The sequence below is a fragment of the Protopterus annectens genome, chromosome 4.part0, assembly GCF_019279795.1.
Source record: "Protopterus annectens isolate FY-2018-M chromosome 4.part0, PAN1.0, whole genome shotgun sequence".
NCBI lineage: Eukaryota > Metazoa > Chordata > Ceratodontiformes > Protopteridae > Protopterus > Protopterus annectens.
Window position 1 is genome coordinate 1,392,301,642 of NC_056733.1, and position 27,789 is coordinate 1,392,329,430.

At 37.2% G+C, this 27,789-nt stretch overlaps 1 protein-coding gene across 1 annotated transcript in view; it reads left to right on the top strand.

Annotated features, from left to right (window-relative positions):
- The window catches only part of PITX1 (paired like homeodomain 1), a 213,809-nt gene that overhangs the window by 179,771 nt on the left and 6,249 nt on the right, over positions 1 to 27,789 (top strand). The window contains exons 2-3 of the mRNA XM_044069222.1: positions 2,162 to 2,308; positions 6,542 to 6,747. Of these exons, the coding sequence (XP_043925157.1) occupies positions 2,162 to 2,308; positions 6,542 to 6,747 (353 nt within the window). The remainder of the gene's footprint in view (positions 1 to 2,161; positions 2,309 to 6,541; positions 6,748 to 27,789) is intronic.

Here is a 27,789-nt window from a genome sequence, read left to right on the forward strand (position 1 = left end):
GAGTTTAGTCAGACTCGAAGGGGTTTTTCTTTGATTAGTTTCTGAATCGTACCTCTCAACATCTTAGCGCCAGAAGTCTGGACAAACGCAAAACTAATAGGGTGAAAAGTCCCCAAAATAGGGACTTTTTTTGAAACTACCGTTTTTTTCCATTAGCATAGGATTTGAAGCCGAAACTCCAATGTCTGTCGTTATTTAGTGATTCCAATCCTCAATTATTTGTCAAAAAACACAAACTTTATGAGGAACAGGCAAAAATTAGGCAAAAAGCTGGACATTCTGCGAAAATATGGACAGTTAAGAAGTACACTGAATGGATCCCAAGTTTTCTGAAAGATTTGCATAGTCATTTAAATTTACAAACTGTCTTTAAGGAAAACACGATTATCTTTAAGACACATTGACTACTACCGGTCCCACTGTACAAATATAATACACAAGACTACTCCAGGAACACCACTGGGGATAGACTAAAACAGTACAAGCCAAAACACCGGTACACGTAATGATACAAAATCCCTATTATCCGTAAACAAATCCTCAGATTAAAATACAACCGTTCTCGTTATATTGAAAACAAAATATTACCCAAGAGAATCAAACTGCAGTTTACCAAAATGTATTAACTGCAATAAGTTAACTACTTCATGTGCAACCAATTATCATTTACAGTGTGCAGTTACTGTGATTTAAGCTAAACGCTTTAAACATCAACACTTTATTAATCATAAACATTGAGATGTTGCTTACATAAGCATTTTCAAATCATAGCCTCATTCTAACAGCACACTGTTTCTGCAGACCAAAATTTCTGTATTCTTCTTTACCACGGAAGCGCACAGCGTTGTTATATGGAATCTGAAACAAAATGCGGTATCACATACAGAACAACGGTGTACCGTTGCGCACAAACACGCGCGTGCGCGGAAAGATGGGGGCAGGGAGTGCAAGGGGAGTGACACAAAGTGAGAGAGCTGCATACTGAAAACAACCCAAACGTACACTATATAGTCAGAACCAACATCACATTTGACAGGCCGTTAAAAACATGAAATCATAATGGTTTAAACAAACTTGGTGTCCTTCGTGCACATTTACATTATCTGTGATGTATGCATGTGTGAGTGGATGCAAGAAATCTGGACAAAGCCTGACAAAATGGAGGGACAAAAGCCCAAAAATAGGGGCAGATTTTAAATATTGCTCTTATAAACTTAGAAAGTTGCTAGAGTGACGGGGTTTGTGTTAACATACATTTTCGGAAGGATATGAACTCTCAAACTCAAATGTATGCCATTATTTGGTGGCTGCAAGCCTCGGATCATCCTAGCGATTTGCCAGAAAACCACACATTTTATGAGGAGCAGACTGAAAATATGAGGCAAAAAATCTTGACGTTCTACGAAAATCTGGACAGTTGAGGGATATGGTTTGGGATGAGGGGAAATGCTGATCTTCAGTACCATGACAAAAAATTCTACAAGATCTTTTCTAATGTTTTTAAGGATAGACAAAAATAACAGTAAAAGTGCATGAAGAAAAGTAGCCAAGGATTGATTTTGGCAGAGGGAATCCATTAAGGTCACTGAATCATGAAATTGCTTATGGTAGTGTGCACGGCGCGAGTTGTTTATTTATAAATGTATTATTAATGGTGATGTCTCTTTAAAGAAAGCATCGGGCCTGGCAGGTTGCCGTCATACAGGTCTATATGGGCGGAGGAAATGGCTGATGTTTTCGGAAGACTGGGTGGTTAATGAGGGCGGTCTTCTGTGTTAGCAATACTGGGTGGTTAGATTTTGAAATGGGAGGAGTTTCGAGCAACCACAGGCATTTGAAGTTGGGCAGGTTACTTGTGGCAGGCTGGCTTGCTCCAAGGAATTGCACCCAGTGTCCTTACTTTAACAGTATAGGCTGCAACACCTAAGCACCACTACAGCTGGATTTGTTTCTCAGAAAGCTGATGGAGTTTGTTTAAGATAAATAATAATAACAGTAACAATTGTCAGTTTACTTGTTTCTGCAGACTGGAGTCGTGTATGTGCTTGGTTTCCTTGCTTTACGTCTACTGATCTATATTTATACATGAGCAATTCGATGGTTGTTGGCTTAACAGGCAGAAGCAATACTAGATGTTATTAACTTATGGATTCCTTTAAAGCTAGGATGAATATGGAAAGGATCCCCGAAACTCTCAGACCGCAGGCTGCACTTGACATGGCTTCTACCTTCCATCTACAAAGGTCCAGTGAGCATCGAGAGCATATCGAAAACTCAGCAAGCGAGTCTTCGGACGCAGATGTCACAGGTAACATTTGTTCAGTGGCATACAGCTTAAATATTATCAAGTAAGTCACTGACAGGGCTCATGAAGCTTACCTACAGATGAGGCAGCACGCTCGCGCGCGCAAGCACACACACAAACAAAAGGGGGACACGCACACACAAGCAAGAGGGAAAGAGACAGAGAGAGAAAGTCAAGCTTTTCTTAAATGATCAGTTTTCACATGCACTCCTTTTCGGCCTCCTCATTTGTTTTTGAAAATGTAGTAAGCAGAGTCAGTGTCGAAATGTAAAGTTCACGCAGTTCATAATACTGGTAAACCCTATATCCGTCTGGTAAGCTTGTGATAAAAAACGTGAATAATGTACAAAAATGTTATCACACTTGAAACTAGGGCCTAAGAGATCTATCCATACCAGACTCCTGCTAAAAGTGATCGCGTCACCTTTGAGTTATATCAGCGAGTGGTTTATATTTGCTTATGTGCGTTTTTAAATGAAACTGGTGACGGGTGGCACTCAGTAAAAGGTATCTGTCCAATTTTACCTCACACACAACACACACATTGTGAAATGTTGAAACACCACCCAGGAAGTGGTGTAAGTTCATACCGAAGCAGGAACATGCATTTTGGCTTTCTAAGCGTAACAGCAAACAATGCCTGTTAAGTTCTCACTGTTGTTTTTTTTTTTACACGATCCTCCCGAAGGCTTATTTAAAAAGGCAGCTGCCTATCATTTCGATAGTATAAGTTTATTTATTTGACATTTGTTTACCAGGAAGGTCCGACTGGACATATATCCCATTTTCAGCGGAGGTCCGGGGAGAAAAGCTCCAAGTACAACTTAACAAGCACACATTATTTGCAAGCTAACAATAACACACTATTTACAAGGTACAGTAGCTGAAAGTTCAAGTAGAAATAATATACATTTTGATATACATGCATGCATGCAATGGATAAAAGAAGACGTTAAAGAGGGAGAATTGGAGGAGATTGAGTGAAGTAAGTATAGAGACAAGAGAAACTTGAGTTGGGGGATAGGAAAGTGGAGAGGTTAGACATGAGCATTAGATTAAAGTAGGACACTGACAATGTGGTCAGGTTTACTGAGGAAGTGACAGAGGTATTGATGTGAGAGTGGTATTGTAGCACCGACTGTTTTCAGCCGGTTGCAACATCTCCTGAGTGCCCTGTCTGTGGAATGCATGCCAATGTATAACTGTAATCAGCATCTAAACAGACCATGTTTGCAACATGCTGGTAAAAATATTCTCCGAAAAAATAGTTTAGAAATAAACAGATTGCCTTAAATCAAAATTCGGCACTGGAAAACAAATTAACTAAATATAAAACTATCAGGCAAAATGCTGTGCACATCTTTTGTACAAAAAACGGATGTAACTTAAACTATAAATTCGGTGCAATGTTTTACATACATTTTACTGAACTGTCCATCCATATACAAAATATAAAACAAGACACATAGCCCAACAGAGTGTTTTCTTTCTGCAAGTACCTATGCCGAAACATAATAAAATACACGCCAACGAGAACGAAAAAATGTGCGCACTTTTCTAAAATAGCTGGAAAACATGTCATAAATTTAAACGTACGCTCACACACACACACTAAATGACGTGGGGTTTATTTTCCAATCTACTTACTGAAGAGATATCTTCACTTCTATCTTGCCTTTGCCTAAGACCGAAATAACACCGAGCTCAGTCAATCTAAAGCTGTTAGTGGATAAGCGAAACGTGCACTTGTATATTTATTTAGAATTTATTGCTATTAATTTTGAAGTAAAATTAACAGTTTTATACACACCGAGTCACACACAGTTAATACAATAGAAATTAGGACAAAAGCTAGATGAAAGAGCAGCTTGTCCCAGAAGATTGTGTTACGTGAGTAACGAAACACAGCGCAAGCAGATATTTAATGTGTGAATACCTATAACTGCAGTTGCGTAAATGCTCCCAATAACATGCTGCAACGAAGGCAACAAAAATGACAGTCCGTACAGATGTGGCCAACATTGTTTTTATCTGAAGTTGCAAATATCTGAAAAGCGTTAACTTGAAAGGGGACAATTGTCACCAAAATGCCCTTGAAAAACAAGTTCTGCTACTGGTCGTATGCAGGCAAACGTTTACGTAGAGGATTAGCAGAGTTTGCTGTTGCTCTGTATTGAGAAAATAGAACCGCTTTTTAAAAATCAATACTGCTCGTAGCATTTCATAATCAAACAATACTTTTAAGATGAAGGCACCTCTTTAACGCTGAGTGGTTGCTAAGCGAGTTTGTATTTGTAAGACATACTTTTCCATTACAATTACCGTTTCTTCTAGTTGCTTTACGCAGTTTTCTTACTAAAATGTACAAAAATAATGTTTTCCTCAAAATGTTATCGTATAAAGACATTGTCACGTCCAGTTTCTTATTACTACAACAAAGGTGACTATTGCCGTCTTGTCCTACCCAGGGTTTTGAAATATTAAGGTTCTTATTCCTCTGGGCCTTGTACTAGTTCAGTTCGCTCTTGGACGCATTTTGTTCTAAACCAGTTAACTGAGCAGGCAAAGTTCTGAACTGTCCTGATGGCTGCATATCACTTTCGTCTTAACAGTGTCTCAGTGAAATTAAAAAGCATTAAAATGAATATTTAGAAATTGAAAATACCAACTTTTCACGGGAAGACATCAATACACCGTGTGGAAAATTGCACTCTCGGTAATTTGACATACGAAATTTATAATTCCTTAATTTTTAAAATTATTATGCTCTATAATACGTAATTAGAACGATAATTTGAAATGCGTATATAAACATCACCTCGATGCTTTTTACTAATACAGTGTTATATTTTATTAAAATCATTTGTATTTGGTTCAGAGCTAATACAAGTGCAGGCTATATGATGGGAGGATTACAAATATGCTAATTAACTATTTCTTGTTATTTTATTTATTAACTAATTAATAACTTGTACATTATAAGTCCAAGCATTATTTCCAGTAAAATTCAGAGTTCAACAAGGAAACAAACCAACCAGTTCCATATAAAAATACATTCACAGTTCGTAATATCCGTTACCGTCTCTCTATGTGAAATACAGGACAGTTAAAACTTGAAGTTTTGGGAACCGAGGAACATTTGAAAATTGGGTTTACATAACAAGGAAAGGAGTAGTCTTGTAAATCACGTACACAAGGTCTTGAATCATTTGATTTACTCGGGGTGTGTGTGTGTGTGTGTGTGTGTGTGTGTGTGTGTGTGTGTGTGTGTGTGTGTGTGTGTGTGTGTGAAATTACAGCTACTAAGGTTTGCTGCGCACATAACAAATTACCTCTATTTTTGACTGGTTAAACATCCTACACAAAGGTAAGATAAACTTGCCAAAATATGGAAAATATTTATAAATTATGCCTATGTAAACAGCAAATAATAGAGACATGCAATAAAATTAAATGGGAATCGGTTTGTATTTATAAAAAATGATTTCTCTGAATGTCTAAATCCTTAAACCTATGAATTTAGGCAACCCAAATCCAAATCCAGACAAACTTATAGTGCTTCTTTACAAACTAGGTCTTCAAATATATGTTTTTAGTTTACATACACGAATAAACAGCCCATAGATTATGTGGAGACTCATGTCTGCTCTGGATGAAACAAGACGGTTAAGACCATTATATTTGTGTTAGTTTCTCTTCTTTCTACAGGAATATATATATATATATATATATATATATATATATATATATATATATATATATATATATATACATATATATAATGTATGTATTTGTTGTATTGGGAGTACCCCTGCCGTTCACGAGTAATCAGAAAATCAACATATTTTGTATTTAACATGTTAAACTTTTACTGTAGAGTATTTACTCGAAAGCGGAGCCATACGTGCAGACTATACTTGGTCTGTACAATTTAAATATATATTTAACAAGTTATTAGTAAAAGTTATATGTGGCATGAAGACAGTATAGTTGACATTTTTTGTACAAACATATTTATTTTTTATTTACTTATTTATTTGTTTGGGGGGGTTGTGACTGCAAAAAAGTATAACATGTGACATGAAGACAGTATAGTTTACATTTTTTTGTACAAACATATTTATTTTTTTATGTACTTATTTATTTGTTTTGGGGGGTTGTGACTGCAAAAAAAGTATAACAATAGAAATGTGACCCGTCTCTGAATGTTATTTGTCTTATTTTTTGGGCTGTCAGAAAAGGACCGAAGTACAGAACCGAAAAGTGATGATGGCGCGTTGGATGATCCCTCCAAGAAGAAGAAGCAACGGAGACAGAGGACTCATTTTACTAGCCAGCAACTGCAGGAACTGGAAGCTACCTTTCAGAGAAACCGCTACCCTGATATGAGCATGAGAGAAGAAATCGCTGTTTGGACCAACTTGACGGAAGCCAGAGTACGGGTAAGACAACCAAGAAAGTATAAGCAAGAAATGGCTAAGGGGATGGTACTGAAAATGCTTTCACCGAGGCAAAAGCTTCAAAACTACCTTGTGATCCTTTTATTTCTGTAAATCTCAGCTAAGATATCAGAGGTCAGGGATTACAAGTACAGACAAAATTTCCGTGGATCAGGCCTTGGTGAAGTGCAGTTAATATATTTCATAAGAGTAAAGTAAAGCTCAAAACCCGTAGAATTTGGTGGTAGTAAGGAAGGGCAAACTTGTTACATATTATGATTTTATGTGCGTGTGTCTGTGTGTGTCTATCTGTCCGTCTCGGTGTCTGTCTCTGTTTCTCTATAAGATATTTTCAGCTGTTAAACGGGCTTAGGTAGCAGTGGAATAAACATTCCTAACTTAAATCTAATCTTCCACACACACTGTAGAAACATCTGCTGGCTTTCATAGCCCCCTGGATATCAATATATATAACGCATACTATCATCCTCACCTTCTTTACCCAAGAACCAGGCACAAAGTTAAAAAATCAAACAAGCAAATACATAAATAAATAAATAATAGAGGCAAAGGTTTAAAAACGGGATCATTTTTAGCATACAAATATAATTCACTTAAAACTTAACAGAACGACAATTTTCCAATTTTGTACCGATGTGATTTTTTCAAAAGCAGTAAGAGGTATGGAAATTTACTTTCTGGCGTTATTGACTGAGCGTAATCTTCAGTGGTTTACCAGAAATTCAACAATTTTACTGAGGAAAAATGTGAGTAAAAATCATGGACGTTCTGCAAAATCAGGGACAGTTCAAAACCATACCACAAAGTTATTCTTTACCTCAGAAATGGCAGAAACATACAACTGGAGAGTTGTAAATGTTTCTAAGATAAACATTAGGAAAGTGACCACCACACACAAAATATACTCAATAAAAGTGTGCGCGACTTTTAAAGTGCCCTAATTAAGGTGACCCAGAAATTAATTGAAAATGTACGAGTGAAATATGGCAGGAGCAGTCATGAAAATGTATGGTTCATGCCTTGTGAAAAATGTTGCTTACGATTCAGTTTGATATATTTAAATATTAGGGCTGCCTATTTAAATATTAACAAGCTTAATATTTGTTCTATGTGAACTCAAAATGTGTTTGTTTTTCATTATACTCCGCAACGGATACCTGTATTTAAGCAGTCCTGAGAATGCATTGTTGTCAACTGCAACAGATCACTTATTTTGCAAAGTTATGATTTTTTTTATTATTAACTGCCTCACCAGATATAGTAAGAAATTCGCTCTTACTGTGTTATAAGTGAACCTTCGCGATGGCTTCTTATGTTAGACATGCGGGCTTATTTCTGTTTGTTGGTATGCTTAAAATTGCATATTCTTTGCTACCAACAGTAGCACTCCTTAATTTGCATTCTTAAGCAATCAGTATGCGATTTGTTTTCTATATAATTTTTAATTTTGTTGAATAAGTTTGTATCAGTATATTATGGATTATTTAAATACGGTGTGAAATTAAACCGCAGTTAATGTAACACTTATACTCCTCCAATAAGTCTGATGAAAAGTGATTAGCTTGAAAAGAACTCGAATAAGTAACTTATCAGGTCAGCTCTGATGATGAATAACAGTAAGTGAATTTACCGCAGTGTGTGCGCGCAATATGTATGCTTATACAGATATGTTGCTTTATGCTGCATTCAAACTGTCAAAGCATGCTGCAGCCAATCTACCCACCCCCATCTCTTCTGGGGGCTGTAGCAGTTTTAAGCCAAGCATGTGTTTTATTTACTGTAGTTGTATTAGCTTGGCACAAAACGTGATTCAGGTTCTTAACTATAGTCTATGGGTGTCTATGGGTGTCGATGGAGTTTTCCCAGGATATGCACACCAACATGACTGAACATGAGATGCATAAACTAAATTAAACGTGTCCAAAGTAAGCCGGCAAAAGCTTACAGTACAGGTGCATCACCTTTTGATTCTGTATTTAGGTTTAGGACACGGAAGGGATTGCTGTATTCAGGAGTAAACAAACACACGACTGACGGTATACAAGCATGAAATCCCTGGTTACTTACCACGTTCGTGGTTTCAGAGAAAGTTGAAGAATTTCATCTTGTTCCTAGCCAGATGCTGTCTATAATAAAATTCACAGTTCTGTCTATTAGCTGTACCGTACAACTGAGTTACTATTGCTGTGCTCCTACATATTTTAACCCTTATGACAGTAAACGCATGCCATAATAGACATGGTTGGCTTCTGATGAATTTTTAAATGATGGGGAGTAAATGGAGTTGGCACTAATTCAGTACTCTGATGACCACTGTTTGTAAATTTTGTCTTTGTTATAAGAGAATAATGCTATTATTGTTTGGTTTGTTGAATGCTTGCTTAATGCACTGAGTTCTGAACCTGTGGGTAGTGACCTATGGGCGATCCTGTACATGCGTGCCTCACTGAGGGGTTCGCGCAGATGTAGGCGTGCCGTGGGCGTGTTTACCCTTTGTGCGATGTCGGAGCTTGTATATTTAATTTGCAGGGGGGGGGTGCCCAAAAACGTAAAAAAAAAACAAAAAAAACCCCAAAAAAAACATTACGGATTGTTGGATGGTGGACATGATCTAGGCGGCCGTTGCTACTGCAGGTACAGAATACCCGACCTGTGTTTGGAATAAAAACTGCATCACTACCCTTGCCGTGTTACAGTTAGGCAAAACGTCTCCTATATTGCCAGTTAACATCTTATTTTTTTTCAACATTGCCTCATTATTACAGATAAAGAAGACTGAGAGGTAGTTTACACAAACGCTTTCAATTTATAGAATGATTCTAATTTTAGCAACACACTATATTCAATTATTTTTACTTTTTCTTAATATGCAAAATATTGTTTTGAGAATATGCTTTTAGTTAAAGCTTATTATGTGTGCTGCTTATTATGAACACTCTCGAGACGCTCTCTTTAAAGTTCTAACATAATTTGAATTCTAACATAATCTTACATTCATTTTTACGTTCATTTTTTAATATGTTGTGTTAATTAACGTTTGCCAGGTATGCACGAACACATTCAAATCAGTCTGCTCACTCATCGGTTATCCACGCTAATTATGGAGAATGCATTGAACTATCAGCGTACCTCTCAGCCTCACAGAGCAAGAAATCTGTACAAAGCCATACATAATGGTGGCACAAAGGATCAAAAATATGCACTTTTGAAATATCGCTCTTACAAACTTAAAAGTTGATAGAATAACAGGTTTTGCATTAGGATGAAATTTCTGAAGGGGTATGAAGTCTGAAACTTAAATGTGTGTCATTATTTTATGACTTCAACTCTCAATGATTTACCAATGATTTAACATAAAATCACAATTTTGTGTGTAACAGACCAAAAAATATGAGGCAAAAATCTGGACATTCTGCTAAAATCTGTACATCTGAGAGGTAATACACCAACAATGCCACGCATAAATCAATAAATAAACAAATAAATAAATAAACAAATAAATAAGATGACTTACAAGACAATCACAAAGAAGTCTAAAGCAAAATCCTTTACATGAACACTGGTCTTACGGAGTCCCACAACTGCTATAAAAGTTAAATATTTAGAATAAACAATAGTGTTCAAATTAAGAGAGAGGGAAATGTGATTAAAGAAAACTGATAAAAACGTAAACAATGTATTCACGCTAATTGTATCTAATGTTATCCACTTTTGTTTTATAGCATTTGTGACAAAAAGAAAAAGGAATACAAAATTATGTAAATCTACAGCAAAATATCTGTGGCGATTACTCCGGTATAACTCTTACTATATAGATCCTCAGACTTAAACTTCTCAGTGCCACAATGCAACGAAGACATTCAATGTGAAAATATTTATACTGGCGCCCAAGCCTTATTAATTAACTACTTGATTTATTTGTTTGTTAGCTGGGTATGTAAGCTGGTCATGGGACTCTTTTCAGCCAAGCCTAGGTCAAAGTGGCAGTACATACAGGGATTAAGTAGTAAATACATTCAACAATATACTGAAAACCATAGTCACTGAAACCATGAAGCAGTTAACTGGTAACACAATACATAAGGGGCATAGATTCAATAATAAATACAATTAGCAACACACTGAAAACCTTTAACTCATAGAGATTTCGGTTCGCAAAAGAAGGTTATACATTTCAACACAAAATATTTTCTAAAATGTTAAATAACCATAAAATATTACTAAAACAATCATTTTACGCATTACAAATACATAATAACAAATAACAATTGCACTGATTTTCCCTGTATAAGTGGTTACTGTAAAGGCCGTAGATAATGAAGCACCAAACTGACATATTTATACACACACCAGACCTCCCTGTTTGTTATGGGCAGTTGCACAAATTCAAGTATACCACAGGGGATTTTGCACATGGGAAAAATGCTCTATGAAATTAAGTACATACTTGTTTTACATGCATTTATAGGAGTACAGCCATATAGTGGGGAAGGCCGGCTCACAAACACCTAAAATGTCTGCTAAATTATGTTAGTAAACAACAACACCTCTAAGTGAATTAAAACAAATTATCTTTACTGCAATGAATTTTAATGATTTTATATACACAGTCTATTTGCATTGGTAGAACAAAAACACAATCGCATGATCTTACAGATCAAATTAACAGCAACCATATATGAAACTATAGAATAATAGCTCCACAAAACCTTCTTTTAGCAACCTGCAAAGACACACACACACACTATATATATATATATATATATATATATATATATATATATATATATATATATATATATATATATATCTTTGTTTACCGGAAAGTCAAAACAGTTTTGACATATGCATGAAAAACATTTGAACGATCTCAGAAGGAATACAAACTGTATGTAGGTGTTCATACATGAGAGAAAAAGTTTTACAGTAACATACAAAAACATAACTTAGAAACAGAGCGTGTACATAGCTTGCATAGCAATGTTGATTATATCTTAGAAATAGACACAAGCTTTAAGCGTATATAACAGAGATATAACATTGCAAACTATACCGCAGTATTACCTGCGATTTATAACAATTAAAATAATGAAAAACAAATCAAATGTCAATAAAAGAAAAGAGGCAGCTTAATTATGGAAATATTAGAAAGGGGAGGTAGCTGACAATAAAATATAGTATGATGTGTTTAGTAGTTAGAGCAATTGTAAATGTATCCTTACATTTAAGACTGAAAGTCAAAGTAATATGGAAAGTGAGAAAGGGTCTAGGTCCATGGAGCTGAAAAAAGCTCATTTTAACTAAACTGCTACTACCATTTGCTGCTGGAATTTGTTTTCTAAATATGTCCCCCCATTTTTTTTTTTTTTTGCTTTGTCCAGATTTCTTGCCCTGAGAGATTGAGAGGCATGAATAACATCATATACCAAAAACCCGGTTTCCCTGTTCGCCCTGCCGGAGAAAGTTGACAACATTTCACAATCAAAGCCCTGCAGAGCAATTTGCTATTTTATTGTCTGTATTAAATCATTAATAGGAGGCGAAGGACATTATACCCCGTGAAAAGTGTTACTGTTCATTTTAAGCTTAATTTAAAAACTATATATGCAGTCTACATAATTTGTGCCAAACATAATTAATAACCTGCACTGACGTCTGTAAAATTATTTGTGACCCAATTTCACTGACACAGACGAGTAATGTTTTCTGAAACTTTCATTACTTTACCACTTTACTTTTTATTTTTATCAAACTAAAATCACATTTTAATTACCTTATCGTTTTAATACATATGCCTAAGAGTTTACACTTGTACTTAAAAGAACATTTGTACAAAATTAATAGCCACCGGTTGGACTATTTGGAAGTCTGTTGAACTGGTTGGAAATAAGACTGTACCGGGTTACAACTTTCCTTCAAAACAGACAGGCTTAAAAACGGGAGGGGGGTCCCGGATTGGGATGAATCCGTTTGATATCTTGGTAGTATTCCTTAACTTTTTAAACAGTCGCATTTTATTACAATTTTGAACAAGGGCGCAACAATCATAGCTTATTCATTGCTTATTTTACAGTGCCTCTTATCATAATTTTGTAACACACTATAAGACTACACCTATAGTTAAATATTTAGTTACTCAGCTACTATTTATGCAATTGATGTTTGATTTCAGTTGCCATGTGCAATTAGGACTTTCCTGTAGTAAATTATTGCACTATTAGAGGGTATTAGACCCAGAGCGTGCTTTAACATTCTATCAGCCTTTTTAAGGTGGGTGTGAGGAGACGTGCAAAAAAAAAAAAAAACAAGGAATTATGGAACTTTATTTCCAGAGACCTGTATACTTTGGCACCCTGGTCTAAATTTAACTTGATTTTGTTTTATTTATTTATTTTTACTATTTTATTTATATGTCAGAGTACATTACCATATTGTCAACGTCGATTGCCAGTTTTTTGATACACGTATTTCTTTGCGTTGCATAGTTATCATATGTATAGTTGTTAACCATACCTCTCAACCTTTTATTGCAAGAAATCTCTGCAAAGTTAAAAGTAATGGAGAGACAAGGTTAAGAAATACAGACAGATATTAAGTATTGCTCTAGTAAACTCAGAGAGTTAGTAAATTAACAGGGTTTGTGTTAGCATGCATTTTCTGAAGGATATGAAGTGTAAAACTCACATGTATGTCATTATTTAAGTGACTTCAATCCTCAGGGATTTGCCAAAAAAATGTTATGAGGAACAGGCCAAAAAACAAGAGTAAAAAATCTGAACATTCTTCGAAAATCTAAATAGTTGAGAGGTATGAGTTCACTTTAAAACTGGAATACATTGAAAATAGCTGGTTGTGCTGGCATAGCTTTTGTTTGTGCCTTTCGGCTTTTCCCGGTCAGGGGTCGCCACAGCGGAACTCCGGTCCTCAGTGTTCCTTTACTTACATTTTTGAGTTTACACACACACACACACACACACACACACACACACACACACACACACATTAAATGATACCGAAGCGTTTAGGTGAAACTTCATAATTCTGATATGCTTTATGTAAGTCGAGTGCCTGTTGAATGTCTCAGGAGAGTAAGTGCATAAAGTCCAACCCACGAAACAGCAAAACTTTAATTGCAATTGTTGGTGTGTGTGTGTGTGTGTGTGTGTGTGTGTGTGTGTGTGTGTGTGTGTTCGTGTGCATGTGTGTGTAGCTCCTATGCAACACAAACGTATAACGGCTGATTATATTACCAAGTTTGACTAATACTATGGTTTTGTGACACTGTATATTTATATCAAAAATTGTAACCATTCTTTATTATTTTATCATTAGTTCATTTCTCAAAATCGGCTCTAAAATTTAAAGGAAGCATGCGGACAATGTAAATGTGGAAGAAGGAAATAATTGTAACACTGTATATTTATATCAACAATTGTAACCATTCTTCTTTATTACTTTATCATTAGTTCATTTCTCCAAATCAGCTCTAAAATTTAAAGCTAAACATACGGACAATGTAAAAGTGGACCAAGGAAATAATTTAGGAGCATTAGATTATTTTAAACTGTATACTTACCCTTGTGGCATATTTATTTATTTATGTATTTATTATTTTAGCAAGTTAAAATAGCAGCTTTAGGACCACTCAAATAACAATCGTCTGTTTAAGCGATTTGTTTTGTCCCACCACAGACGTGCAAGGGCTGCAGCCGAAATGTCCCTAACAGCCGGATAACCTTACCTTCTGTAAAACAGAAGCACACCGACTTATAATTGTAGTCAAAATACAACACCACAATCAAATAAACATAGTTTATCTTAGTTTATTAAGCCAATGAGTCTTTTGGGGGAAGTAGAAAGCAGCCGGTTTGCTCTTACAAAAAAAAAAAAAAACTGTTGCAGAAACTGAAGTTCATCTGGGAGCTTAAAACCTATAAACACTCTCCATATAAATTCAGATATTGAAAAAAAATCACACTGAAATAGCCATTTCTTTCAAGCATCATGTATATACAACTGTAATTTTTGGCCCCATCGCTGATCTCATATCTTGAAGACTGACAGGATGATGAGGTGCTAAGAAAGTGTACTTCAGTACCTTTGCATTAAAAATTATCTTAAGATGAACTTTCTAAATCTGTAATAACAACAACAACAACAACAATAATAATAATAATAATAATAATAATAACAGCAACAATAATAATAAATACTATAATGATGATTGGAATCTTGTTAATCTTGTACTGATATTGTCCGAAACATTTTATTTAATGTAATAGACATACAGCATGACAAGTGTATGCATGATTTAGACCACAGCAAATGTCATGATTACTATTATTGGAAAAAATACAAGATCTTTAAAATAATCTCCAACCACCCACCTAACTATCCATCCATCCATCCATCCATCCATCCATCCATCCATCCACAGCCATTTTTTTCCATTTTTGCACATGGGGTTAGGGTGTCACATCCACTGCGACAATCATCTAGAGCCAATCATCACATCGCCAGCCTTTGCGAATTGGATAAGTAACACTTCAGTCTTATTTGGTCCCAATGGCCAATTAATTTTTCCCCTTTGAAATTCTGATGTTTGCAAGGTGCAACTCTTGGGGCACAAGTAAATAATTAAAAAAAAATCTGTTATTAGTGTTTGCAAAAAATATGTAAAAAATAATAAGAAAAATACTTTATTTTTGACAGTTTTTAAACAATTTCCTAGATTTTGAAAATACAATTTGCACTACCTTTTTACAGCAACAATACGCGTCCCCATTGATATGATAAAGGTAAATACCTAACATATATTCTGCAAAATAGTATTTCACATGCAACTTTTAACAGAATACTACAAATTAAGTAGTTGTTACAGATGATAAGGCAAGAGTAGTAATTGTAATATTCATGCAACTTCTAGCAGAGTGCTAAAAACAGGTGTTTGTTAGAGAAGTTGTATCTGCAATGTTGATAAAGACAGGACTGAGGTTAACAGGAAATGTGATTGACTAGAACTTCACTGACTAGGGATTGACTCAACATAGTAAGTGCATTACCTATTGTTAGTTGAAATGTTTTAAATTGTATATTGTAATGGAATATGTATGATGTGCATTAGAAGAAAAATGGTGTACTAAAACAAATAAAACATTTTATTTGAAAAGTGCTTATTATATAATCAAATCACAAAAAATAAAATAAAAAAGAGATGTTTGCATTTCATAACTGTATTCTGCAAATTCTTATTTAACATATTTAAATGCAACTGGATATTTTTTATTCATACCAAACTGTAGCTTAATTGGCTAGCAGTGAAAAGTAATTCAGTCTTCTTTTGCACATTGTAGCCTTTTCTGCAGGGTTACTTCATTTGTTGTAGCAAATTACGAGCAGTTGAAAACATATTCATGTAATCTGAAAAAAAGCTAAATGGGGTTTCTGTAAGAAAGGTTTGATAATGTGGGAAATAGTTATTTTCCCAAACAACACTGTGAGGCCCAGGAATGTGTACTAATATGATTTCTAGCTAAAATTTCAAATATCCTAGTAGAGCACTAGCGTGCAATTGTTAGTCTTAGCTTTTTAAAGCCCCATTATAGAATACAATGCCCCGTTTGGTATGTACCTCTCAAGACATCTGTAACAACTGGAAAGGCCATAGAAATACCTCACTAAAAGAATCACAGGCCTAAAGCAGATGCCCTATGCTGACCACCTTAAAAAACTCCAGCTATACTCTGTCACATATCGTCTACTCAGAGGTGATGTTTGCTTAACATACAAGGCCATGTCAAACCCAGAGCTGTTGGACATGCTACACTTAAAGAAATCCCAATCCCTCAGAGCCACACGCTCCAGGGATCTAAACCTTGTCATCACAATAAACAAAACATGCTGGAGGGATAGGTTCCTGACCCAGAGACTCCCCAGACTCTGGAATAGATTGCCCATACATGTCAAGCAGAGTGCCTCTTTGGTCCTCTTCAAAAGGAACCTTGACGATTGGATGGGAGAAAGGAAATTCACCCCGGGGATCAAGTCAGTCGCCCTGCTAGACAGGGGTCCAGGGAAGTAAATAGTGTGGGAAGAAATAGCCAGGGAATTGTTATGGCTAGACTTGTATAGGCCCTAGGGCTGATAGCCTAGTACCAACCTATGAACCTATGAACTTGAGCCTTGATTGTTCATTTTATACACATTGCCAAATTGTACAGAGAATACTAAAATTTTCAATTTTACTAAGGTTATTAAAATGGCAAACTAAACAGTTATGAAGATAGGGGTTTTGTATGTATGTAGAACAGGCATCCTTTTACATCCATTTTGTAAATGCATAGATTAAAATAAGAATTTAAATATGATTTTATTATCATTTATTATTGTATGCATGAACTCTGTTTAATGTTTAGGATCTAAGGAACAAGAGTATAACTCAATAATATGAGATTTAGTGTTACAGTTAATTCACTTTATGTAACACTTTTTATACTATTATTTTTATTTTTTAAACGAGTATAAATAGAGAGTTTGAATTTGTATCATATTTAGTTGTAGTAGTGGGAGGTACTTGTTGTGCTCATTATTTCATTATTTAATTAAGTAAATTGTCTTAATTACTATTTAAATCAAGAATTGAGCATTACTATTTTGTCTGATAAAGGTGAAGCAATCTGCTTAACCGAAAGCACTTACAGTTATTAAAGCCTGTGCTGTTTTCTTTCAAAGTGGTTTTCGCTTGCATTTTTTGTACTTTTATAAGATAGGGGTTTTGGCCTGCTTATTAGTGTCAGTGTCCAGAACAATCTTTATTTATACCAGCAAGCTTGGCTGTATGTATTTAAATGAATTTGTGTTTCTGCATGGATCTGTGTCTGTTACTACAGAACTAGCACTGTGTATAACTGTGGCAGATTTATATTTGTGTCTAGTAGTGACTGCAAATGCCTTCTGGTATACAGAGTTAAAGATAGACTGTATCAGTGTTATTGCAGTTGTATGGCACTGTGTTACAGGAAAATGGCTCCTGCTAACTACATGTGAGTTTATGGTCTTTTATTGCATGCAGTGCCAAGGCTGAGTAGTTATACTTGTAAGTATCTTCCAGTTTCTGGTCTTAAACATATGGCAGCCTGAAAAATATTTGTGAGCTTGTTAACTATGTGGATGGACTGATCCAAAATGGATACTTTACAGCCACATCCTGGACCAAATGACACAAAATAGAGCAGCAGTACAAAACCCCCTTAAAGAAATGAGTATGCAGAATATTTCATGTGTTTATACCAGAAGCAGTATCAGTTACATATAGTTGTGTGCAAGAGCAGGTGAAATGCAAAGTGGAATGTGCAGACAGAAGACATTGGAATAGACACATTTAAAAGCAAATATTAAATGCCAGTATCAGTACTGGAGTAAAATGTACAATGTGAGTACCTCTAGTACATGAATAAGCCTGCTATATGAAACTGGATACTAAAAGAATGCACGCTAATAATACTAAGCAAGAAGCGTATGCAAGTGCCAGTTACTAAAGATCATATACAGATCAACTTCAGAAAAACTAGTCAGAAGAAAAAAAACAGAAACAGTGACTCAGCATAAATCAAAGAAAGTCCGAAAGTCTTCAAAGGTAACTTGTAGTTTCCTGAAAGACGCTTTTCATTCATTATCATTTCAGACTTTGTCACCTTGGCACTATATGTTTTTTATTTTAGACTTTAGCTTCAGACACTTCACCATATTATCTTAAAAAGAGAGCTCTCTTGTCATCATGGTAACTTACTAGCCATTTACCTGGCTTCAGAATAACATTGTAATGGTGCCAGAAAAAGCTAAACTCCAATCTGCAACAGCTGTGGACACTGGAAATGCAAAATAGGAAAGGATGGAAATGAATTATGGAAGGTCTGCTCAAATCACTTAATCAGTGCAGGTCGAAGGATGCTGCTTAACCAAAGTGGATTCGAATTTGTAAGCACCAAGTCTTGAACCTCTACAATTATGAAGACATCAGTAAAGATTTTCCATGTCAAACTGTGGTTCAGATGGAAAAACAGATGATATGAGACGTAAGCTAACAAGTAGCTCTGTGGAATCCCAGAAGGTTAGGAGTGTCAGTCTGTGACTATTTTTTGTGAAATATCTCTAACTAGATGTTTGTAACATTAAATATGTGTAGCTATTGAGGACAGGGCATGATCAAAACCCTGAACAGGTGAACATTAGTCTAAGCTGGAGCAAGATACCAGGCCGCAGTGGTGTTATAGCTACTGCAAGAAGATAAAAGTGTTTGTGTTATTGTACCTAAAAAGTGTTCTTCTTAATGGTCAGCCTAGGTTGCATTTTGATTGAATTTGCAATGTGTAGGCCTATAGATTCTAAAAGGTTTAAGGAATATGTTACTCTCATGAAGGCTGCTAAAATGAGTTCACCCTGCAGCATCATGCATCATGCAAGAATTGAAAATATTCCTTCCTGCAACTCAGTATTTAATTTCAAATCACCTGATGAGGATGAGGTACATTTCAAACTACATTACAATCCACCCCAACAGAACACTAATTTCTGCCCTCCAGTCCTCACTTCACATTCACCCCACTACAAAAAAAATAAATAAATAAAAGAGAGAGAAAGAGAAACGTTCATTTGGAAGCATTATTTTTACTTATATTTAGCAAATGAGTAAGTACATTTTTGTCAGTTTCTTTCACAGCCATGACCCAATATAAAGTCAAAAGCAGTGAAAGACTGCCAAAAAAAAAGCTAATACATAACCTTATATACATATCATATTAAAGCTAAGGATACAATGGGCTCAAGGCATTAGGAGACAGAAGAGAAATGGTACACATTATGTTGGAATATCATACAAAAAGAAAAAGAACATGCAGCCTGAACAGGCAGAAGTGTAAGACTTACACTCAGGTGGTGTGATTACCTTCTGGATTCACACTATATTAGTACAAGAGATCTCTGGTACATAAACTATGAGCATGCAACTGCATGCAAAAAGTAGGGACCCAAAGAAGTGTAGTGTGCTGAGTCACATTTGAAAGATTAGGCCTAATTTCCATGGTGCTAACTATTAACACAAATAACACACAGAAGCATAAAATAAAATTATGTTGTCTCAACAGCATAACATGCTATTTACATAAGAAAACTAAAGGCCTAAGGCATAGTGCTATTTACATATTTAGCGAAGAACAGAGAATGTTAAAAAAATTAACATATAAAACCACAATAGCATATAATATGAAGATGACAGGAAAATGCATAAATCATCCACTGTGACAGCTACATTTAATTATTATTATTATTATTATTATTATTATTATTATTATTATTATTATTATTATTTATTTATGTATTTATTTTTTCTGAGTAATATTTCAGCTTCTTATGTTTGTATTGTATTTGTCAGAGATAGTTTATCCCAAAGAAAAAAAGCACCTATTTTGGTCAGCAGTTTGCAGGGGGCTTGTAGGCAAACAAAAAAAAATGTTAAATGCCTACTGCAGAATTTTCAAGGGTAGGCTTCCAATTTGGTTTGTACCTATATTAAAATTACTTGGACTTATTTTTGAAGAGAAAATTCTCTCTGTGGGGTATTTTTGAGAAGTCCAGTCAATGGAGACCCTTAAAAGTCTGAGTAATAAACTGATAAAATGAAATACGATTAATAAATAGATTAGTGTGCATTGTTAAAAGTCTTAAAACACACCTCATTCAAAATGTGACAGATTTTTTAATGACTACAAACAGCTGCATTTAGATTTTTTGTTTTCATTCTTTTCTTTGTTTTTCTTTGTGCTATTTTTCTTCATTTTGAAGTTTGCAGCTGATCTAAATATTTCCTCCAAAGAACAGCTGGAATTTTCTATTTTCTAGAACCAATGTCAATTATTCCCCGTTCTCCATTTCTTTGCTCTTTTTGCTGTTTTCCTAGTTTAATGTCACAAAGTTATGCTACTTCCCTAAGAAATTCAGTGTAGAGTTTTAGTTTACTGTGTGATATGCTTAGACATACTAAAAGACTTCCATAGCTGGTAGTCATTTTTGTTTGCCACTTTACATGCCAACATTGTTGTACCATTTGGACAGCTGCAGAGGTTAAGTCCTTCAGTGAAGATTGAAAATTCTTCTGGTGGTTTATCATGTGACATCTTTTGTAATCCTTTTTGCAAAGAAGTCCAGATATATTTCTGATAATGCTTCATGTCTTCACATGACCACTCAAGCTGGGATAGATAAAATATTTGAGTAGAGTGGTCAATAAAATGCATAGCAGTTTGCCATTTCTCAGTTTTCACATTGCATTTGTTTAAAGGCAAATAAGAAAATACTCCTACCTAGTAGTTACTTAGAAGTGCATATGACATTCTTTCTCACCTTTAACCCTTCCTTCCCCTTTACCATTTTACAACTGTACCATGCCCTATTAAATGCCTTTGTGGATGCTCTCTCCAACACCCATTCTGGTAGTCCATTCCATGGGTCCACAATCCTCTCTCTAAATAGAAGATCAGTGAGTAGTTAGTCTTTACAATTGGTGCTTGTGCACTTTCTTTACCTGTCTGTCCTTCTTGCTCAGAGTGAGTCTTTCATATCTTCCTGACATGATCTTGTGCACCAGTATCATCTCTCCTTCTCCTCTTCTGGTCTCAAATAAGAGGCAGATATTTGAGATATATGGGGATATATGCATGTATTTTACTAGAGAAAAACATTTGGAGGACCGAAAGTGGTGGTCAATCCATCACATTCAGATGCATTCTTAAATAATTATTTTACTCACTAGGTATGATGATGTTATGCATATAAATTGAGATTAAAAATTCATATGTGTATATGTGTTTGTGTGTTTGTGTGTTTGTGTGTGTGTGTGTGTGTGTGTGTGTGTGTGTGTGTGTGTGTGTGTGTGTGTGTGTGCTGAAGTATATATGGAGGGGTATGCTGCATAAAGATTCAGTGTCAGTGTCTTAACGGATAGCATACATGCCTTTTTGCCTGATGATCAGAAGACTTTGGGTTATATTCTCACACTATGTGCTCGGATTCATTTTCAAATAATAATATTATACTGTAGCTTAAGAGTGTGGTGCTGCAGTTATGAGTGTTCCATCCTGTGGATGACACATTAAATTAGTGTCCCACCTGTTAGAGATGTTAGTAGCCCAGATGACTGTAAATGATCTCACAGCACTTAGAACAAGATCAGATTGTAGCTTTGGCGGGGGGGGGGGGTGACGACCGTGCCCTGGCCCAGCAATCAAGGAGCCTCAATCCTCACCACTAACACCAGGGAGGATGTCTCATAGAAGAGAGGAAAAGATAATTAATACACACAGTAAAGTACAATTTCCCTTAAATGCACACAGAGATCACAGTTAGTCTGGGTCTGGTTGCTCCTTTGCTCACCATGTCCCCAATAAGACTCCCCACTGGCACAGCTATAGAGTCCAGGTCTCAGCCTAGCTGGGCAAGCTAGAACCTCCAGTACCCTCTCTGTCCAACCAGTGCTTCGTGTCCCTGCCAAGTCGCTGACACAACATACACTCTGAGATAAGTATTTATACAACTTCACAGACAATCCTGGGAAAGGCTGACACAGATTCTCCGGATGTGCCTCTTTACCCAGAGTATACAGTAGTAATTACTGCCACCACCCAGCTAATAATATCAGCTACTAAAAGACCCTTAAAAGACTGTCTAATTATTACTGTTCAACATTATAATCCAACGGTAGTATGACTAACAGTCAAGGCTTACTTTAGAGTGGCCTATTACAATAATCTCTATAAATATGCAATGTACTCTAGAGCTTATCTCTACACAAACCAGCCACAGGTAAAAGGTTTTAAAAGTATTTAATAATAATTAAAATGCAAGAGAAAACTACTACACCACAGAGATATCCAAGAGTTCAGAGATCACTCAGAAACTTAAAATAATACAATAGGACATGTCTGATTTCAAAGAAAAAAATACCTAATTAATCTTTACTAGCTTTAACTATTCCTATAAGAAATCACAGTGCTAGAAACTTACATGTGAGCTTAGGCAGAGTGCTGAGTTAGATATCCAAGATCAAAATGTGCCCAGTCTCTTGTGAGAAAAAAATATTTAAACATTACTAACAAACATGTTTCTAAGGCCCTCCCAAATTACATAATTTCAGACACTTAGCACTTATTCTGGAGTTCTCAGGCAACAAACTGCATTATTTAGCAATCTAACACCTGTTCAGAAACTTACAACAATATAAGTCATTTCACATGTATATTCTAACAGAAACCAGAGCAGTAAAGCATATTCCATATGTAAATTCTGGTCATAAACTATCCTTAAAACAATGGGCATGAAACCTTCATCCAGACGCACTGGATCCGAATTCTAACATGAAAGGGTCACAACATCTACTGGGCCAGTAGAGTGCAATGTTGTCACATATTTTGCAGTTCCACATTTCACAGTAGTCTTTTACACTCAAGAAAACATGCCTGTATTTTACATTTATTTACAAATGCCAGAATTATATATCAAATTCTATTTGACTAGGCTGGCAACCTTCGCCCATCTCTCCCCAATTGCCACATGTCTTCCCCCCGGGGAACTCAAGCAAATTTTCAAGTGCCCCTTGTGAAACATCACTTGAGAGTGTCAGGTCTATCTGGGTGTACCTCACTCCATTCCCTGTCTTGAGAGCCCATCTGCAATGGCATTGCTACTCCCACTGCAGTGTTGCACTGACATATCATATGCTTGCAACCCCAAACTCCATCTTAGCAACTTGGCATTATCTGACTGGCTCTGTTTAACCATGTTAGAGGGTTGTGATCTGTCATCACAGTGAATTTTCTTCCATACAGATAAGGCTGACGTTTTTGTAGTGCCCACACTATGGCTAGACATTCCTTTTCTACCGCTGCATAGCATTCCTCCCTGGGTTGGAGCCTATGACTGAGATAAACCACTGGGTGCTCTTCTCCCTCTGAAGAAATCTGGCTTAGTACAGCCCCCACCCCATGGTTTGAAGCATCCACCTGCACAACAAAGTTTTTGCTGTAGTCTGGACTAGCTAACACAGGGGGTCCTCTCAAAGCTTCCTTAAGCTTCTGAAATGCCTGCTCACATGCTGGGGTCCACACTACCTTATCTGGCCTGTTTTTCCTTGTCAGGTATGTGAGGGGAGCAGCTATGGTACTATAACTGGGAACACACTTTCTCAAGTACCCTGCTGTCCCTAAGAATGTTCTCACTTGCATTTTGGTAACAGGTGCAGGCCATGCCTAAATGGCTTCCACTTTGGCAGGTTCTGGCCTTATCTTACCACTCCCCACACTATGTCCTAGGTAGGAGACCTCTGCCATACCCACCTGACATTTGCTCAGCTTAATGGTCAACCTTGCCCTCTGTAGTCTGCCCAGCACCTCCCTGACATGCTGAAGGTGCTCTTGCCAAGAATGGCTGTAGATAGCAATATCATCCATGTAAGCAAGGGCAAACCCCCCTGCTCCTGCTAAGATATGATCTACCAGCCTCTGGAAAGTCGCTGGGGCATTCTTCATCCCAAAGGGCATCTTTGTGAACTGATACAAGCCAAAAGGAGTCACAAAGGCTGACTTCTCTCTAGCACTGGGAGTCAAGGGTACCTGTCAGTAACCCTTGGTAAGATCAATGGTTGTAAGATACTTAGCCCCACCCAGCTGCTGTAGGGCCTCATCTGGTCTAGGCATGGGGTAAACATCTGCCTTTGTGTAACTATTTAATTTCCTGTAATCCACACAAAACCTGGTGTTGTCATCCTTCTTTGGCACCAACACCATTGGTGAGCCCCAGGGACTGTTGGACTCTTGAGTCACTCCTAGTTCCAACATCTCCTGTACCTCTTCCCTCAGAGTCTGTTTGACTCTCTCAGGCACCCTATAAGGGGCCTACCTGATAGGCCTTTGTGGTCCTGTATCCATCTGGTGCTGCACCAGGTGGGTGCTCTCTGGTTTCCTGGTGAACATGCCCCCAAACTCCTGCAATACTGCTCGGATTTTTTGAACCCGGGTAGGAGATAGTTGCTGGGACACTGCTATCCCTTCTACCGAGGTGTCAGTCCGAGCCTCACTAAGGAGATCAGTCACAAGATCTCTCTCATACTCCTGCAATCCACTGCAAATGTTCAGCACAAGGGCCTCCCTATCATGGTAAGGTTTCATCATGTTAACATGGTACAATTTATGCCCTTGCCATCTGCCTAGCACTTCCACCATGTAGTTAACATCACTTACCTTTCTTACTACCTTGTAGGGTCCCTCCCAAGCTGCTTGCAGCTTGTTGTGTCTGACCGGAATGAGAACCATTACCTGCTGCCCCACAGCATATTCCCTAGCGTGAGCATTCATGTCATACCACATCTTTTTCTGTTGTTGGGCTTCTGCCAGGTTATCCTGGGCCAAGCCCATGACTTCCCTGAGCCTTGTCTTGAGATTTAGGATGTATGCCACAACAGACTCCTTGTGAGACTCACACTCACCTTCCCACTCATCTCAAATTAAATCTAGAGGTCCCCTCACCCTATGCCCATACAGCAACTCAAAGGGTGAAAAGCCTGTGAATTCCTGGGGAACCTCTCTGTAAGCAAACAACAGATGGGGCAAATATTTGTCCCACTCCCTTACCTTTGGTTCCCCACCTTGCATCTGTAGACACCTGTATGCCACATGGCCCCACTGGTTGCATTCAACACATTTAACCCTAGCTCCTGGACATGTACCTGGACTAGTTGCTTCCCCTGCTACTGGCAGATTCTGTTGGGGCAGTCTGTGCTGCCCACCATGGGTTCCTTTAGTCCCATGAGCAGTACTGGGGTTCCCTTTCCTGTGCAGGGCTGCTCTGCTTGCTAGGTATAGGTCTCCCTTCTTCCCCAACTCCTCTGAAGTAGCACACTGTCTATCATCTAACCAGATCCTCATGTCCTCAGGCAAAGTGCTAAGGGCTTGTTCCCTTACCTAAAGGTCTGCCAGCCCTTCAGACGTGGTGACCTGGCATCCACTCACCCAGCTATGAAAATAAGTGCTCAGTTCAGCAACATATTCACATACATTTTCATCTGCTTTGCATCTGTGCTCACAAAACTTTTTCCTATACATTTCAGGTGTTAGCTTAAAACATTATAATAAATGTCTTTTTACAGCAGTATAATCAAAACAGTCAGTGTCATGCATTTTTGCTAAAGAAGTTACAGCTTTACCATGGAGTAAGGGGGTCAAGAACCGTACCCAGAACCCTTGGTCAACTTCATACTGTTTACATACCCTCTCAAACATATGAATAAAGCTATCAAAATTATCCCCCTCTTTAAACTGTGGAAGAAATTTACTGACCTTTTGTGATTCTGGGGTCTGGTTACTCCCTTCCCCATTACCTCCATGACTCTGGAGAAGAGTCAGCATTTCCCTCTCATGCCTCCTCTGCCGTTCATTTTCCTCAGCTTGTAGACTCCTCATTTTTTCGGCTGCTTCTAGTTCCATATGCCTGGCCTCCAACTCAAGTCTCTTTAGCTCCAGCTGGATTTTTAAGTCCACTGCAGAAAGGCTAAGCTGTCCATTCTCTGAGGATATTGTATCTCCACTGTCAGTCTGATTGTCCTCCAGGCTGCTGTTTTCTGATGCAGCTGTAACCAAGGCTGCAGTCAGGTCTGCTTTAATCAGGTTTCCATGCGCCAGTCCCCTAACCTGGCACATCTCCGCCAGCTGGCTCCTTGTCAGCTTTCCATACTCTTCTGGTGACATGCTGCCTGCTCACCCTGGCAAACACTAAGCTAGCAAAAGAAATAAAACAATTGTGATCTGAACTCTGAGTATAAACTGCATGGCTGCTTTAGAGTACAAACACTTTTAGAGATCACTGTACATAAGCTACAGGAATTCGCTCTACCCCACACCACTACAAGCCAATTAGTATGTGAAGTAGATCCCACCACTGCCAAACACTTGTGATGACCGTGCCCTGTCCCATCAATCAAGGAGCCTCAATCCTCATCACTAACACCAGGGAGGTCATCTCATAGAAGAGAGGAAAGGATAATTAATACACACAGTAAAGTACAATTTCCCTTAAGTGCACACAGAGGTCACAGTCAGTCTGGGGCTGGTTGCTCCTTTGCTCACCAGGTCCCCAATAAGACACCCACTGGCACAGCTATAGGGCCCAGGTCTCAGCCTAGCTGGGCAAGCTAGAACCTCCAGTACCCTCTCTGTCCAACCAGTGCTTCGTGCCCCTGCCAAGTAGCTGACACAATACACACACACTTTGAAATAAGTATTTTTACAACTTCACAGACACTCCTAGGAAAGGCAGACATAGATTCTCCAGCTGTGCCCCTTTACCCAGACTATACGGTAGTAATTACTGCCACCACCCAGCTAATAATATCAGCTACTAAAAGGCCCTTAAAATGGTGTCCAGTTATTACTGTGCAATATTATAATCCAACGGTAGTATGACTAAAAGTCAAGGCTTACTTTAGACTGGCCTATTACAATAACCTCTATAAATATGCAATGTACTCTAGAGCTTATCTCTACACAAACCAGCCACAGGTAGAAGGTTTTAAAAGTATTTAATAATAATTAAAATGCAAGACAAAACTACTACACCACAGAGATATCTAAGAGTTCAGAGATCACACAGAAACTTAAAATAATACAGTAGGACAGGTCTGATTTCAAAGAAAAATACCTAATTAATATTTACTAGCTTTAACTATTCCTACAAGAAATCACAGTGCTAGAAACTTACATGTGAGCTTAGGCAGAGTGCTGAGTTAGATATCCAAGATCAAAATTCTCCCAGTCTCTTGTGAGAAAAAATATTTAAACATTACTAACAAACATGTATCTAAGGCCCTCCCAAATTGCATCATTTTTGATGCTTAGTCTGGAGTTCTCAGGCCACAAACTGCATTATTTAGCAATTTACCACCTGCTCAGAAACTTACAACAATATAAGTCATTTCACATGTAT